The following is a 13,884-nucleotide window of genomic DNA, read 5'->3' as shown; positions in this document are numbered from 1 at the left end:
GGAAAGGAATTGTGTGGGATCCCAAGCTTTCTAAATATGGCAGAAATAGCAACAGACTTTTATTACCTAAAGTAAAACAAGAAAATAAAAGAAAAACCATCATTAGCACCGCAACAAAAGCATAGCAACCAAACACTTATATTTTAACTGCACAATTGCAATCTCAAAACTTGATGTTCTGTAGGTTATGTGGCCAGTGCAGTACTCTTTTGAGTATCTACTCTAAATACCCACCCAAAAATATACAACAAACCACTGACTTACAGAAAAGATACAGAAAGGAAGTACCATTTCGGAAAATAGTCTGTATTACGCATCCATCTTGTGTGAAGGAAGAATGAAATGTAAAGTACCTCCTGTAATTGTGGCTCTTTCTTCTTTGCTGAGATGTTCAAAAGTTTCTCTAGTGAGCTGTAGTACTTCTCTGTTTCCTTCTCGTACCTCTTCCTCTCTTCCTGAAGATAGCAAGAGAACATAATGAAATAGAGGAATTTACTGTTTTAATACAAGGAACGAGAAGCAAGTTTTAAAATACTGAACTAATTTCAATAAATGTTTTTAATATTTTTTAAAATTATTGCGAACACCCTGAATGTAAGAGATGACAGGAAGAGCTCTGCTTGTACCTTTGCTGAGCCGAGATGCTCTTTCCGAAATTTTTCTAAAGGCTTCATCAGTGTCTCTGTGATGTTTCTCGTCTGTTAAAAGAAAAATGAATTGAATACAGGACATTTCATAACTTAATTTATTTTTATCAAACATTAGCAATGCCATGAGGATTTTCATTAATCAAACCTTGCACATTCTACTGTAGGTTTTAATTGTAAATACCAATACAGGTGAAACGGTTCATTGTAGCCATTTTACATTTTAAAATAAGTATTCCCTAAAAATGAATAGGCCTATAGAGAAACACAGAAACAAAATGATGTATACCCTGAGAAATTTTGCTATATCCCCCCTAAACGTTTGCACTCTCACAACACAGGAAATGTTTTGTTCACTTATAAAATCAATGAAATCTAGTTCTTCCTCCATTATTTCCAGCACCAGTTTTGCATTAGCCTGCAAATTGTTTGGGGGGGGGGGGGGGGGGGAGTTAACAAAAAACATTTGTAAAAGAGCACAGAAGCTTTGGGAGTGGATGCAAATTGCAAGTTTCTCAGGCAAATTTTGTGAGCAAATGAAAATGCATTAAAACTCCTACAGGGGCTTAGTACAATAGTATGAATGCAAACACAATTCTGTTATGACGTTTTTAATTTTCTAAGTAAATTATCAAGTTTCTTGATGTTCAGGAACACAGTGTGCCCATTTGAAGTAATAAAACGCATTCTTTAAATTTTTAAAGCAATTTTCAAAAAGCAATGATTTTCTAAAATCCATATTTTAACAACAAGGCTCTCCCTATGTTTATTATCATATGAAAGCACTTCTTTACCCTGAAATGAGGTAATGGGATAACAAAAGAAACCCATGGCATGACTGTTAGTTCTCAGATTACCCTGTCTTTCTGACCCTGTCAGGGCCTGCAGGCCCCACCCCTTCCACGCATGCCTTCAGTGTGACGAGGGGCCGCAACATCATTGGCCTGCTGCAGGGTTGTGAACGGGTGGGGCTCAAATCTGAGCTCAAAACAACTGTCAGCTGTTGCACTTTGAGTCATGGGCAGGGCCTTCAGCTCACTAATGCTGCATACTAAATAAACACTAACATGACCTACATGCAACACGAGCCCTTCCTACCTAGACGCCAAACTACCTATTAGAATAACATAAGAATGCAAAAATCTCACATTTCTGCCAGGTGAAAGAATCTGTTGCGGTAACGGGAAAAACGTTTTGCCTTTTTAAGGAATCAAAATATTTTACCCTTTTTTCGACTGTAAAAGCAATTTGCTAATTAATTGCATATTAAGGACTTAAATCAAGTGGCACTGAACGTTCAACCAGAGAGTTTGAAAATACAGTTCATAATCCGCTCATTTAAGGTGACATGACTCCACATAAGCAGCTGTCTTGTGTAATCACAGAGTCATTGAAACAGAGGACACAAATAACTGATGGCAATATAACTCACTTCCTGTGGCTAAACTGTGAGTCAAACAGCGCTGAAGCATGCAGGAACAAACAGACAAGTGATGTCACTTCATAAGGTACTGTATGTGTTGAACTCCATGTTAAGGTTGATTACATTTTGTGTTTCTCTCTGCTTGCAAAGGACCATGATTTCAAAACTATGTTTAGCCTGCGAGGATTTGAGTTAAATGTATAACAGAGCGTGTTTTAATACAAGTCTCAACTGGTTGTGCTCACCATGAGATCTCTTTGGTCTTCCAAGTTTCTGAGAAAGGAGGAGAATTCTTGCAATGATTCATCTGAAATGGCATATGACAGACATTTTACAAAGTTTATTTATGCCGGACTATTTACATATTTCTCAGTGTGTGAGCTTCCCATCTGAAACAAACAGATGAATCACTTCATAAACAATAATCTCACTCACATCACACTAGCAGCCAAGTATTAAGACAAAGGCAAATGTATACATATGCCTAAATGTAAATAATAATAATAAAATAAACTCACCAATGCACTTCTCATCGTCAGTTTTAGCATCGCCGATGTACTCGAATTTGAATTCACCCAGGCACTGAGCAAACTTCTTCTGGGCCATTGAAAGCTCTGCAAATCAGAGACCGAAGAATTAAAGATGTTAAATCCAAAGGCAAATGAGGAATTGCTTTATTTGTGGATGTTTCAGTTTTTCCTTTATTTTGATTCAGGAAAGTGTGCCACACATTAACCTAAACAACCGTTCAAAGCTTTTGAGGTCATTGTGTATGTTTCGTATGTAGACAACAGGTTAAGTAAAAATGTGAATATGCAATAAAGCACATATATTTAGCAAAATGCTCCTCTCTTTTTTCTTTTCTAATAAGAGTATGGACGCCAACTGGTTATTAAGTATTAAAAGGATTGTTACGTAGAATTTTTTTACAAACTTTACTCATTTTTCGCAGTTTGAAACACTAAATGAGCAATTACATTTCAGTAAGTTGTACTCTATCTTATAATATAACTTTCAGTGTACAAACATTCTTATTAAAAACTAGTAAAGAGAAAGATATGATGGTTTCACGTGCCACTTGAACTGCGGTGCTACAGCATTCACTCATATGCTTAAAGAGCACCAAAATGGTATTTATTGTTGGGATTTGTTTATTAATTTGGCATAACATGTAAGTTTATAGTAGTGTTGTCAAAAGACCTGGTACTTCGGTACCAAATAGGTACTTAAAAATAAAGAATTACGATACCAGATTTTTAAAGTACCGGTGGTATAGACCCTTTTACAGTTGGTAAACAAGGTGACGTATTTGTGTGGGCGGAGCTTAGCTGGAGGCAGAAAGATTCCCCTAAACACTTGAACAAACAGTAGCTAGCGAGTTTTCTTAGCTTGTTTTTTTAACAGTGGCTGGAGAAGATCTGAATATATCTGCTTTATCTTAATATTTAAGGTCACTCACTGTCCGGGACCGCGATAATTATTTGAAAAAGTTAACTTTAACGGGCGGAACCAGAATGGTCGACCCGTACACAATCACTCATTGGATGGAGAATCTGACAGGATTACCTCCGATTGAGTGGCCTGACATCTACACTTACCTGATAGAGAAACCGAGCGTGTAAAGTAAAGAGAAACTGAGGGCGTATAAATCCTTAGATTAAATAAAGAGTGACATTACAGTAAAATTATTATTAAGATGTAAATATTTTCTAGAAATAAAAATTCCGAAGACTGCAAATTAATTATAAACTTTCTGTATTTATTCTTTCTTACCATGTTCTTAAATTCCGGTCACAATTAATAACAACAATGTATATAAAATGTTCTCCGTCGATTCTGGCAACCAACAACACAACAAGACGACATTTTAAGCTCCTTGAGTAGCCGACCCTGTGTTGGTTTGTATTAGCCGCCTCCAGTTTTCCGTTTGTTTTGCCTCCAGCTAGCGCCGTGACGTACCTGTGACGTCCGCGCAAAAGGGGTCTATGGAGTACCCAGTGAAGCAGGTTCTTGATGTGCTATCCGAAAGGTGTGCAGATGTGCGCCACATCAGAAGGAGGAAACACACCAAACTAACAAAACACTTTAAAGACAGTCACTCAGATCAAATGAAAGAGTTCAAGCAGGTACGTTTTATAGTGTTCCCCATACATTGGGAAATATCCAAACTGACCGCCAGAAACAGATTTTCCAAAAGGCTTTGACCTCGTTGAATAAACATGAGCACAGCACGTGTCAAAGTCTAAACCTGTTGCGGGTGTTTTTATATTACTGTATTTCTAAAGAAAACTGACAGTCTTCAGAAAACTTTGGATGTCATTTTCATTTAATCTTGCCTGTAATGCCTGAGCAGCATTTTTGAGAGCAAATGGACCACTGACACTCCCAATTGACATTGTAGATAGAGTGTCAATGGTCCATTTGAGAGATAGGTGGTGGTGATGCACTTATAAGTCTGCGAAGACGTCTCTCGTACAGGATGCGTCGAGGACACGCTCAAACAGTTCAGGCATTGTAATGCACCAGAGGTAAAAAAAAAAATAATAATAATAATAATAATAATAATATATAAATACTGTTTAATTTCTTGCACAGATCGATCGTTTTGTGTCTTTGCATATCAGTGTATCGGTAACATGCTGCAGGGTTTAATTTGGTTTTGTTTCTGTATATTTTTTTGTTGTTTTTGTCTTATTGTATGTTTTATCCATGATTTCCATTCACCTCCATTATAAGCCTGACAGACTGCAACAGTTTGAGTAGTCTCAGTCTCAGATGTCATGCCCACGGACCGTTGGCTAAACGCCTGATGCATATGGGACACAAAATTGGATACACTTCAGGAGTGTCAAAGTCGTCATCGTATTGGTTGAATTCTACAGGACTTCCAGGAGACCAGTGGGTCCCATTCTTTAACGTTCCTCCTGGAAACAAAAATGCTGTGGTGCCAAACCCCATCACAAAATAAGAAAACCGTCAAGTTTACAACTGTGATGACGAGCACTTACCAGGATCAACTAAATGCTGGACATTCAAAAATAAGTGAAATGTTAAAAGTTTGCGGTATATCATTTTTAAAATACGTCTGAGGGTTTTACACACTGGTCTGTTATTGTGGTGTCATTTTCATGCCCCAAAACATGACGATGAACGAAACAAACTGTGATTGGTTGTTGGACATGTTGGTAAAACGTGGCATGTGTGGCTGTGCTGTGCAGTCAGAGAACCACTTCCCATCGGCGTTGCTGCAGCAAAACACACTGTTGCTCACATGGACCATTTTTATCTGAGCATTATGACCAGTACTTCGTTCGATCCTTCTGGACCCTGTTCCAGAAAATGTCGGATTTGGATTTTTTTGCATCCTGGTAGGCCTATTTGTTTAAAAAATGCTGGCATTTATAGTGCATTAAATCTTGACAGTGCATGTGTGCAGACAAGGACAGAGCCAGATCGGGTTTGGCTAGATTTGGAGGTTATTGCTCCCGTCTCATTCAGCATAAAACTAAATGTTTTCATATTTGCAATGAATTTAAATGTTAAATTATTATTTATAATGTAGACTACTAGGCTTGTACTTTACACACATTTGCATAAAGACGGAAAAGATCATCCTCTTCACATGAGCAAAAACGTTAGGGGTGCTCCGATCACGATCGGCCGATCGTTAATGCGCATCTCGTCAGTAAAGCCGGTTCTCTAATCAGCGGTTAATTCCATCAGGTGCGTGATTTCACATAGAGCAGCTGTTACTACACAGAGCCGTTGTTAACTGAGAAGATGGGCCAATAAACGCTGAAAATTAACGTGATTTGCGCATCTTCTCTATGAACAACGGCTCTGTGTAGTAACAGCTGCTCTATGAGAAATCAGCTTGCTGCATATAAAAAATTTTTTTAAGTGGATTTGGGTGATACATTATGGTAGGCTGACTGGAAGACAAAATAGCCCCGTGACGTCGGGGGATTTTGCGAACCGATGAATACTTATGATATATTTTTATATAAATACAAATTGTAAATGTAAAAATAAAATTTTACTTTACAGTTAATCAATCAATCTGCATATTAATCAATCAATCTGCAATAGCGGAAAATAACAACAATATAACTCCATGAGTCAATTCAAATTCACATGTTTGCTGGAAACATATGGTGCAAAACAACTGGTTTGAAATATTAAAATTGTTATTATAATTTTGACAAAACCTCCTCTATGTTAACCCGCTAGATAACTCAGATCCAAAATGAACACTTGTTAATGACCAAATGAGATTAAAAATGAGGCTTGTAAGTGAATAAAATAGTTTGTAGCTAGTTGGCTTGTATAAAGCCCCATGGGGTTCAACTGCAGAATAATAAATAGACCCTTGATAATGACATGAACAATTAAATTTAAAGACTATGAAAATAACTGTGCAAATTTTCAAATATTCTAAGCATGTGTCAGCCAACAAAAAAGTTCAGAAACTTGAGAAGTGGTCTATCCCATAAGCTCTGGATTCCAAACAACAATGCTGACCCAGCAGTAACGTGTAGGCACAAACAGGATGGTTTGAGGTCTGCTGATCACTCATCGGGAATGCCTGAAGCTCTGATTTGCTTTGGAAGGTTTCTTAGAATTTACAATCAGAAAGGGCATCTGTTATTGTTATGGGAAAATCAAAAAGGCATGTTGACAGCAATGCCATGCACACATGGAGGTTCAGCCCACTGAAAATCCCTAAAAATTCTCTTGTCGATCCAAGGGAACTCCTTGGATCACACAAAAAAACACAAACCAAAAACAACACACCCTGTAAACAGTGATTCTAAGGTCAAACTCTGAGTACAGCCAAACCCTGGTACTGACCCAAACCAAATATTTAGCGCAATTTATGTTAAAACATTACAGTTTTCTGTACCAAACAAATACCATAGTGTTGATAACAAATAAATTACATAGACCATAAATGTTAGCAAAAAGCCACTCATTCCAGGAAACTGACAACTCTATCACATCAACCTATATATTACGGAGATGACAAATATGGGTTTGGTGTTGTGCAAAAACAAAATTATATTTATATTTCACCTGATTACATTTGAAAACATAGAATAAACTGTGTTAGGTTTATTAATTAATTTCATTAGACAACATTTGTATGATAAATTTGTATTAAATCATAAAACCAAGATTCACCAAAAACAAAACAACAACAACAAAAAAAAAGCTAACTGTTTACATTCATTGTCCAGGTCTAACAACTTAAACATGGAATGCTAAAAAGAAAATTGGGAAATACTTTTGGCCATATCAGCCAGACACAAACACACACATACACAAATAATAATAATAATAAACCCTGACCATTTCACTAGCCATCGCCAGTGTTTTTCAAAGTTCTTGGTAAAACATCAGACAAACAGCTTCTGCTTTTAAGGAAACAAATGTTTATTTCTGTACTCAATGCCAAAACAGGACAGACACACACACACACACACACACACACACACAGGACACTGTCTCAGGCTAAATTGTGTAAGACTCGGATTACACATAAATCTTTGCAAGACACAACTCTCATTGCTTTGTAATTTGTGTACCATTTAATCTCTCTTGCATGGTTGAAAACAACACTGTCTGAGCAGCTCCTAACAATGTGTGGGTTTATCAAGCTTGAGTAATTAAAAGTAATCCTACGATGACGGATCCACATTACTAAACATGTTGATGATTTGTTTGTGGTTTATCTTGGTTCATCTAGTTTCTGTCCATGAGCCTAGGAAACAAGAAATAAAAAAGGCCGGAAAATGCCCCTCCTATTGCTTATCACCGGAAACCACATTTTAAAAAAATCTGTACTTTTGCACGTTATACTGTACAGTCAGTGTGACGAGACAATAGGGCTGGGTATTGTTCAAAATCTTTCGATCCGGTGCCAATTTCGATACCTCAGTTTCGATACCGGTTCCTAACGATACTTTTTTCGATACCATGTGTTTTAAAATCCATTTCAACATCAACACAAATACATTAAACACAAAACTTTTATTTCTCACCTTAATTAAAACAAATTCTGGTAACACTTCACGCTCCGGATAACATTATTAATACAACTGGTTGTGCTTTTTGGATAGGGGTGCGCCATTCAGGGGCGGACTGGGACCAAAAAGACTTTCTGGCCCACAGCAGCCCACCACATCATAACGCAAATGCCCCTGTTTTGATGTCATTTATTAATTTAATATTTAAGTAAACAGTTTGGGGATTTTAAACCAATAGGGCAACTGATCCACGGATGAAAAAAAAAGAAGAAAAAAGAACAGCAGCTGTTCATTTAGCGACTCCTAGTAAACAATACATGCTCATCAAGACACGAACATTCTTCTAGAACTAACACTTTGCATTCAGTTATCAGATCCATATAAATCATGAAATAGAAGTTTATAAACTCAAACGACAGCGTTATGTGCTTTACAGTTCAAGTCACACAACATTTGCAACGTTTCTGAAATGCTGCTCGCACTTGTTTCTAAATATTGCTGATGCAAGCGTTTTAAACAATTTGCGCGCGTTCGGAGCTTTCGCTCACTCATTGAAAGCACGCGCTGCGAGAAGCATTTCAGACAATGCACGTACAGAGAATGAATTCATCTTTCGCGTATCGTAACTTCTGAATGAACACATACACACACAATTATATCAAAATAATTGTCTCTGCAAGAATTCTCGTAAACACAGTCGGTTATGTTTGTGAACATATACAGTGGCCTGCTGCTCGGAGAAATTCGCTGTCTCTCTCTTTCAGTTTTTTTAGACAACGTGAAAGGGTGTGTGTTTCAAGATACACAATGGAGTAGACCAAACTAAACAGGGAGGGAGGGAGGGCAAAACACTCATCCAAACAAATGCTTCATTAACACCGGCTATGGTTGCAATACTCTTATCGCATATGTTGCACTTTGCTGACTCGGCATCCACTTTTATAAAGTGTAGCCACACTTTAGACCTCTGTGGCATTGTAAAACGGAAACGTTTTGAGAAAAAACAACTTACAGTTGTGTTGTGTGACTGCCAGTATCTTCAGAAATTCTCCCCGTCACGTCACGTGGTGGTGGACAGCCAATCACGGCAAATTTAGGTCCTTACATGCAAATATGCTACAAACTCACACAGACACAGCCTCTTGGCAAAAAAAAAAAAAAAAAAAACCCGGCCGCTTGGCTTTTGGAACCGAACTTTGGCACCGAAAGATAAATAATTTTTCGATACTCATAGTATCGAAGTTTTTCGTTCGATACCATAAAGGCATCGAAGTTCGGTACCCAGCCCTACGAGACAATGAAGTACGACTCTTCCGAGACACTTTGCTCTGAAGGCATTTTACTGCAATCATTCACATGCACTGTCAACCAATGGGTAATGCATACTTAGAAAACACTTGGCAACTTGTCATTTAGAAAATGCTTATTATCCTGCGCAGTTTAAAGTAATACCATGTCCATGTTCTTTCTGAAAGCTTTGCATATTTAGAACCTGGGAAAGAGAATTTCAGAAATTCAGTCATTTCAGTTGATGCACAGCCCTTACATTTGAAACAGTCCTATAGTACAACCCTAGTGAAGACCTTGTGATATGAACAATTATCTGACCCATCTTCAAACTGAAATCACACCATTTCAGATTTCAGGAAGGGTCTTTTTTGGATTAAGATTTTGTGAGCAGTATGGTTTGAATTTACTCAGAAATTCCACAATGACTCACATACTGAATATAAAAATGAAAACTTTATTTGGGAAAGTGATGTCACTCACAATGGTGTCCTGATTGAACACACGTGTGCTTTAGTTCAGGGGGTCAGAGCCAATCAAAGCTCAGCATGCTTATCAACCAGCTAGCCTAGTCCATGTTCATTTTGTTAGTAATCAATGAGCTTTTGTTACTCAAATACTGACTCATGATGCAGATAAATTAGCATGTTTGTTCTGATTATGATGAAGAGGTCTAATCTAATACAGTAGTTTGTTGCTAACTGCTAAAACACAACAATGACAAAAGCGTGTTAATTATATGCAGCACAGGTCATCCCAATGTATTTCACCAATCGTAGAAGAGAACCCTCACACTCGAAGGCTGCCACTTATAGATAGCAGTATGGTTATGTGAACAGCAAAAAAAAAAAAAAAACACAATGTATATAAAATTCAGAGACAATTATGCTGATCCATGTCAATAAAAGGCAACGTCTAACGTCACTGTCGGATTAGTGCTTCAGCGATGCAAACAAATTACTGAATGTAGCCTTATGCCGCGTTTCCACCGAAATTACCCGGAACATTTGTACCAGGAACTTTTTTTCCCAGGAACTTTTTTCCCCCCAGACCTGTTGCTTTCTGTGTTTCCACCGCGGTGTAAAGTACCGGGAAGATTAGGCAAATAGACTGGTGACGTATGTCTGCGCGCGTTTCTCAATACAAAGTACCGCTGATTAAAAAAAAAGAAAAAAAAAGTATGCTGATTTTGGACGTGCATCCTCGGTAGTTGGTTCAGACTTTGTGCATTCGTCTAGGGAGTGTGATGTCCGCGATGACGCAAGTCCGGTAAATCTATAAACAGCAGCGTACTTGATAACTTCAGTCAGCTCGTCCTGGCTACTGCAATTTTCCTTAGTGTATATTTACAATAAAACGAAATATGATATCAAATACCACTGCCTCCTTTCGTTTTCATTTAAGCATAATAACAACTGCAGAAATGTACTTAGTTCAGGGAAATGTGTATATGCAGCCATTACAATGAAACGAAATATTATATAAATTTGCCTTTTTTATTTTCATTTTAACATATAGATAAATTGAATACAGACCAAAGAAAACCTGTTAGATTTACCCCGCAGCTGAATTATATGTTATGTTTAACCACTAAAGACACATCAATGCCAGCGGCAGATATCAGAAGGTCTATCCCGGGAGAGGCTGCTCTCTGCGGATACATGAGGACTGAGCTCCCGCTGATCGAGTGGAGCTCACCGTCTACGAGATCGGCGAAACACATTTTTAAATAGGCGCTGTCTTTATAAATAAACCATAGATTTGAGTTTTAAACAACTACATTCTCGCCTGAAATACTTTTCAAATTACATTTCATGACACAATAACAGTAATATTTGAAAATTATCCGAATAAATGGTGGTTGAACTCAACCAATGCTGCGTGAACTCAGATCGCTTTGGCTACTGCAATTTTCCCCTCAGTATATTTACAATAAAACGAAATAGGATATAAAATACCACTGCCTCCTTTCATTTTAATTTAAACATAATAACAGCTGCAGAAATGTACTTAGCTCAGGGATAAGTGTAACGTTATATACAGCCATTACAATGAAATAAATATTATATAGACTTGCCTTTTTATTTTCATTTTAACATATAGATAAATTGAATACAGACCAAAGAAAACCTGTTAGATTTACCCCGCAGCTGAATTATATTTTATGTTTAACCACTAAAGACACATCAAAGCCAGCGGCAGATATCAGAAGGTCTATCCCGGGAGAGGCTGCTCTCTGCGGATACATGAGGACTGAGCTCCCGCTGATCGAGTGGAGCTCACCGTCTACGAGATCGGCGAAACACTTTTTTAAATAGGCGCTGTCTTTATAAATAAACCATAGATTTGAGTTTTAAACAACTACATTCTTGCCTGAAATACTTTTAAAATTACATTTCATGACACAATAACAGTAATATTTTGAAAATGTTGATCCGAATAAATGGTGGCTGAACTCAACCAATGCTGCGTGAACTCAACCAATCAGCATGTTTAGCGCCAAAGTCCCGCCCCCGAAAGTTCCGGAACTTTAAAAAAGTACCACCTCGCCAGCAGGGACTTTCTGGGGAGCATTTTTTTACCAGGAACTTTTATTTAGTTCCTGGTTCCTGCTGTGGAAACACACTAAGTACCGGACTAAGTCCCTAGTTCCTGGGTAAAGTTCCTGCGGTGGAAACGCGGCTTTAGTGTATCCTAAAGAACTTTTGGTGGCAGGGTGAAAAAAATATGTAGATCAACAGATTACAGACTCTTTCCATGTCGATCTTTATCTTCCTCCTTCAGGCGAAGAAGCCAAGCTAGATAAAGTCACCTCATTCCTAACAAGAACATGTCTAAAAATAACCACATAAAAGAGCACATTTCATCTGTATGTTACTGTTGACTTGAGTTGTAGCTAATTTAGCATATTTATGAAAATATAAATATTCCACTGTTATTAAATATCCAAATAAATAAATTGACTTAAAGCAATCAGATGAACGTACATCATTAGCACCTGCACAAAAACAGATAAGAGTCGCAACTTCGCAAGATGGCCATGAGAATCCAACTCCATCAAGATGAATATTAATAAAGGGTCTGAATAAATACCAGTGCAATCTCAGTGTTCTGCACAGACATTCCCCAAAGCTCTCAGTTAAGACCTTTTAAGGCACACTGGGAGGAATCCTGGAAATGGTCAAGAGGCCCATCTCTGCAGTCTTACAGACACAGTCATCTACTATGATATCCCAGTTTCACTTTTCTCTCTCTCCTTTCTGCAAAAAAGGACACAAAGCATCTGAGAGCTTTATTAGACTAAACTGTGAGTGCAGGCCAGGGTAAAAGACTACCGAAGTCTCAAGGGGGAAGGCCTTATGTAACAGAAATATGCAACGGGATGAGGGGTATGACGGTAAAAATGAACAGATGGAGATGGCTTTGTGGTAATAGTGATGGGTTTATGGGAAGGTTCAGGCTTAAGTCTAATCTGATTCTGAACTAATAAAGGCAAGACACATGACTTGTTCTTCAGGTTCACACAGTCTCAAAATGTCACTCAAATCATGCTCTCAAACATGCACGAATGAGAAAATGAAGAGTGAGTGAAAAAGAACTCAATGCAGTGCTCGCGCTGACTGACACTCAGCCAAAGTGTGAGTGCGCACACTGAAAGCTTCTCTCAGACAGCATCCGATCGCGAAAACAGATCTCTTTTGTGTTTCATTGAGCTTGAATGGTCCAATACGCTCAAAAACGGCCAGCAGCCTTATTTACCTGCTGCTGTCTGTCATTATTAATGTTAATCATGTTTGACTGATACAGTTAAGACTATGCAGCATTTTATTAATACACTTTAATACTACTCAGTTTCTGTAATATTTCTTACTACCGTATCTTTTGGACTATAAGTCGCACCGGAGTATAAGTCGTATCAGTCCAAAAATACTTCATGAAGAGGAAAAAAAACATATATAAGTCGCACTGGGATATAAGTCACATTCATTTAGAACCAAGATCCAAGAGAAAACATTACATTACGTCTACAGCCGCGTGAGGGCGCTCTATGATGCTCAGTGTAGACTACAGGAGCACCGAGCAGCATAGAGCGCCCTCTCGCGGCTGGAGACGGTATTTTTTCTCTTGGTTCATGTCTCTTAGTTCATGTCAAATTAATTTTGATAAATAAGTCGCACATGACTATAAGTCGCAGGACCAGCCAAACTATGAAAAAAAGTGTGACTTATAGTCCGGAAAATACGCTACATGTTTAATAAACCTAGCCAACTGTAGCTGAATAAATTAAAAGTTTATTAAATATTAATTTGTTCTGTTGTGCTTGTAATTAGCATCTTTTTCTTAATTTTAATAACAAAAATAAAATAAAAATCGCTATATCGAGGCACATACATCATTATCATTTTGGTAGTATCTCCCACCGCTACTTAACAATGGTTCTGATATAAGCGGATATATATTTTGATATTATGACAAAAAAATCATAACGATTATTCCCTTG

At 37.7% G+C, this 13,884-nt stretch overlaps 1 protein-coding gene across 1 annotated transcript in view; it reads right to left on the bottom strand.

The window, feature by feature from the left end:
* Positions 1-13,884, bottom strand: part of LOC128016368 (rho GTPase-activating protein 10) — a 49,268-nt gene that overhangs the window by 26,360 nt on the left and 9,024 nt on the right. Inside the window, exons 2-5 of the mRNA XM_052600848.1 lie at positions 2,589-2,684; positions 2,316-2,377; positions 627-698; positions 354-455 (exon numbers count right to left, since the gene is read on the bottom strand). Of these exons, the coding sequence (XP_052456808.1) occupies positions 354-455; positions 627-698; positions 2,316-2,377; positions 2,589-2,684 (332 nt within the window). The remainder of the gene's footprint in view (positions 1-353; positions 456-626; positions 699-2,315; positions 2,378-2,588; positions 2,685-13,884) is intronic.

This window comes from Carassius gibelio, chromosome A1 (assembly GCF_023724105.1).
Source record: "Carassius gibelio isolate Cgi1373 ecotype wild population from Czech Republic chromosome A1, carGib1.2-hapl.c, whole genome shotgun sequence".
NCBI lineage: Eukaryota > Metazoa > Chordata > Actinopteri > Cypriniformes > Cyprinidae > Carassius > Carassius gibelio.
The sequence above is the reverse complement of the archived record's forward strand: the minus strand, read 5'-3'. Positions and strand labels throughout refer to the sequence as shown.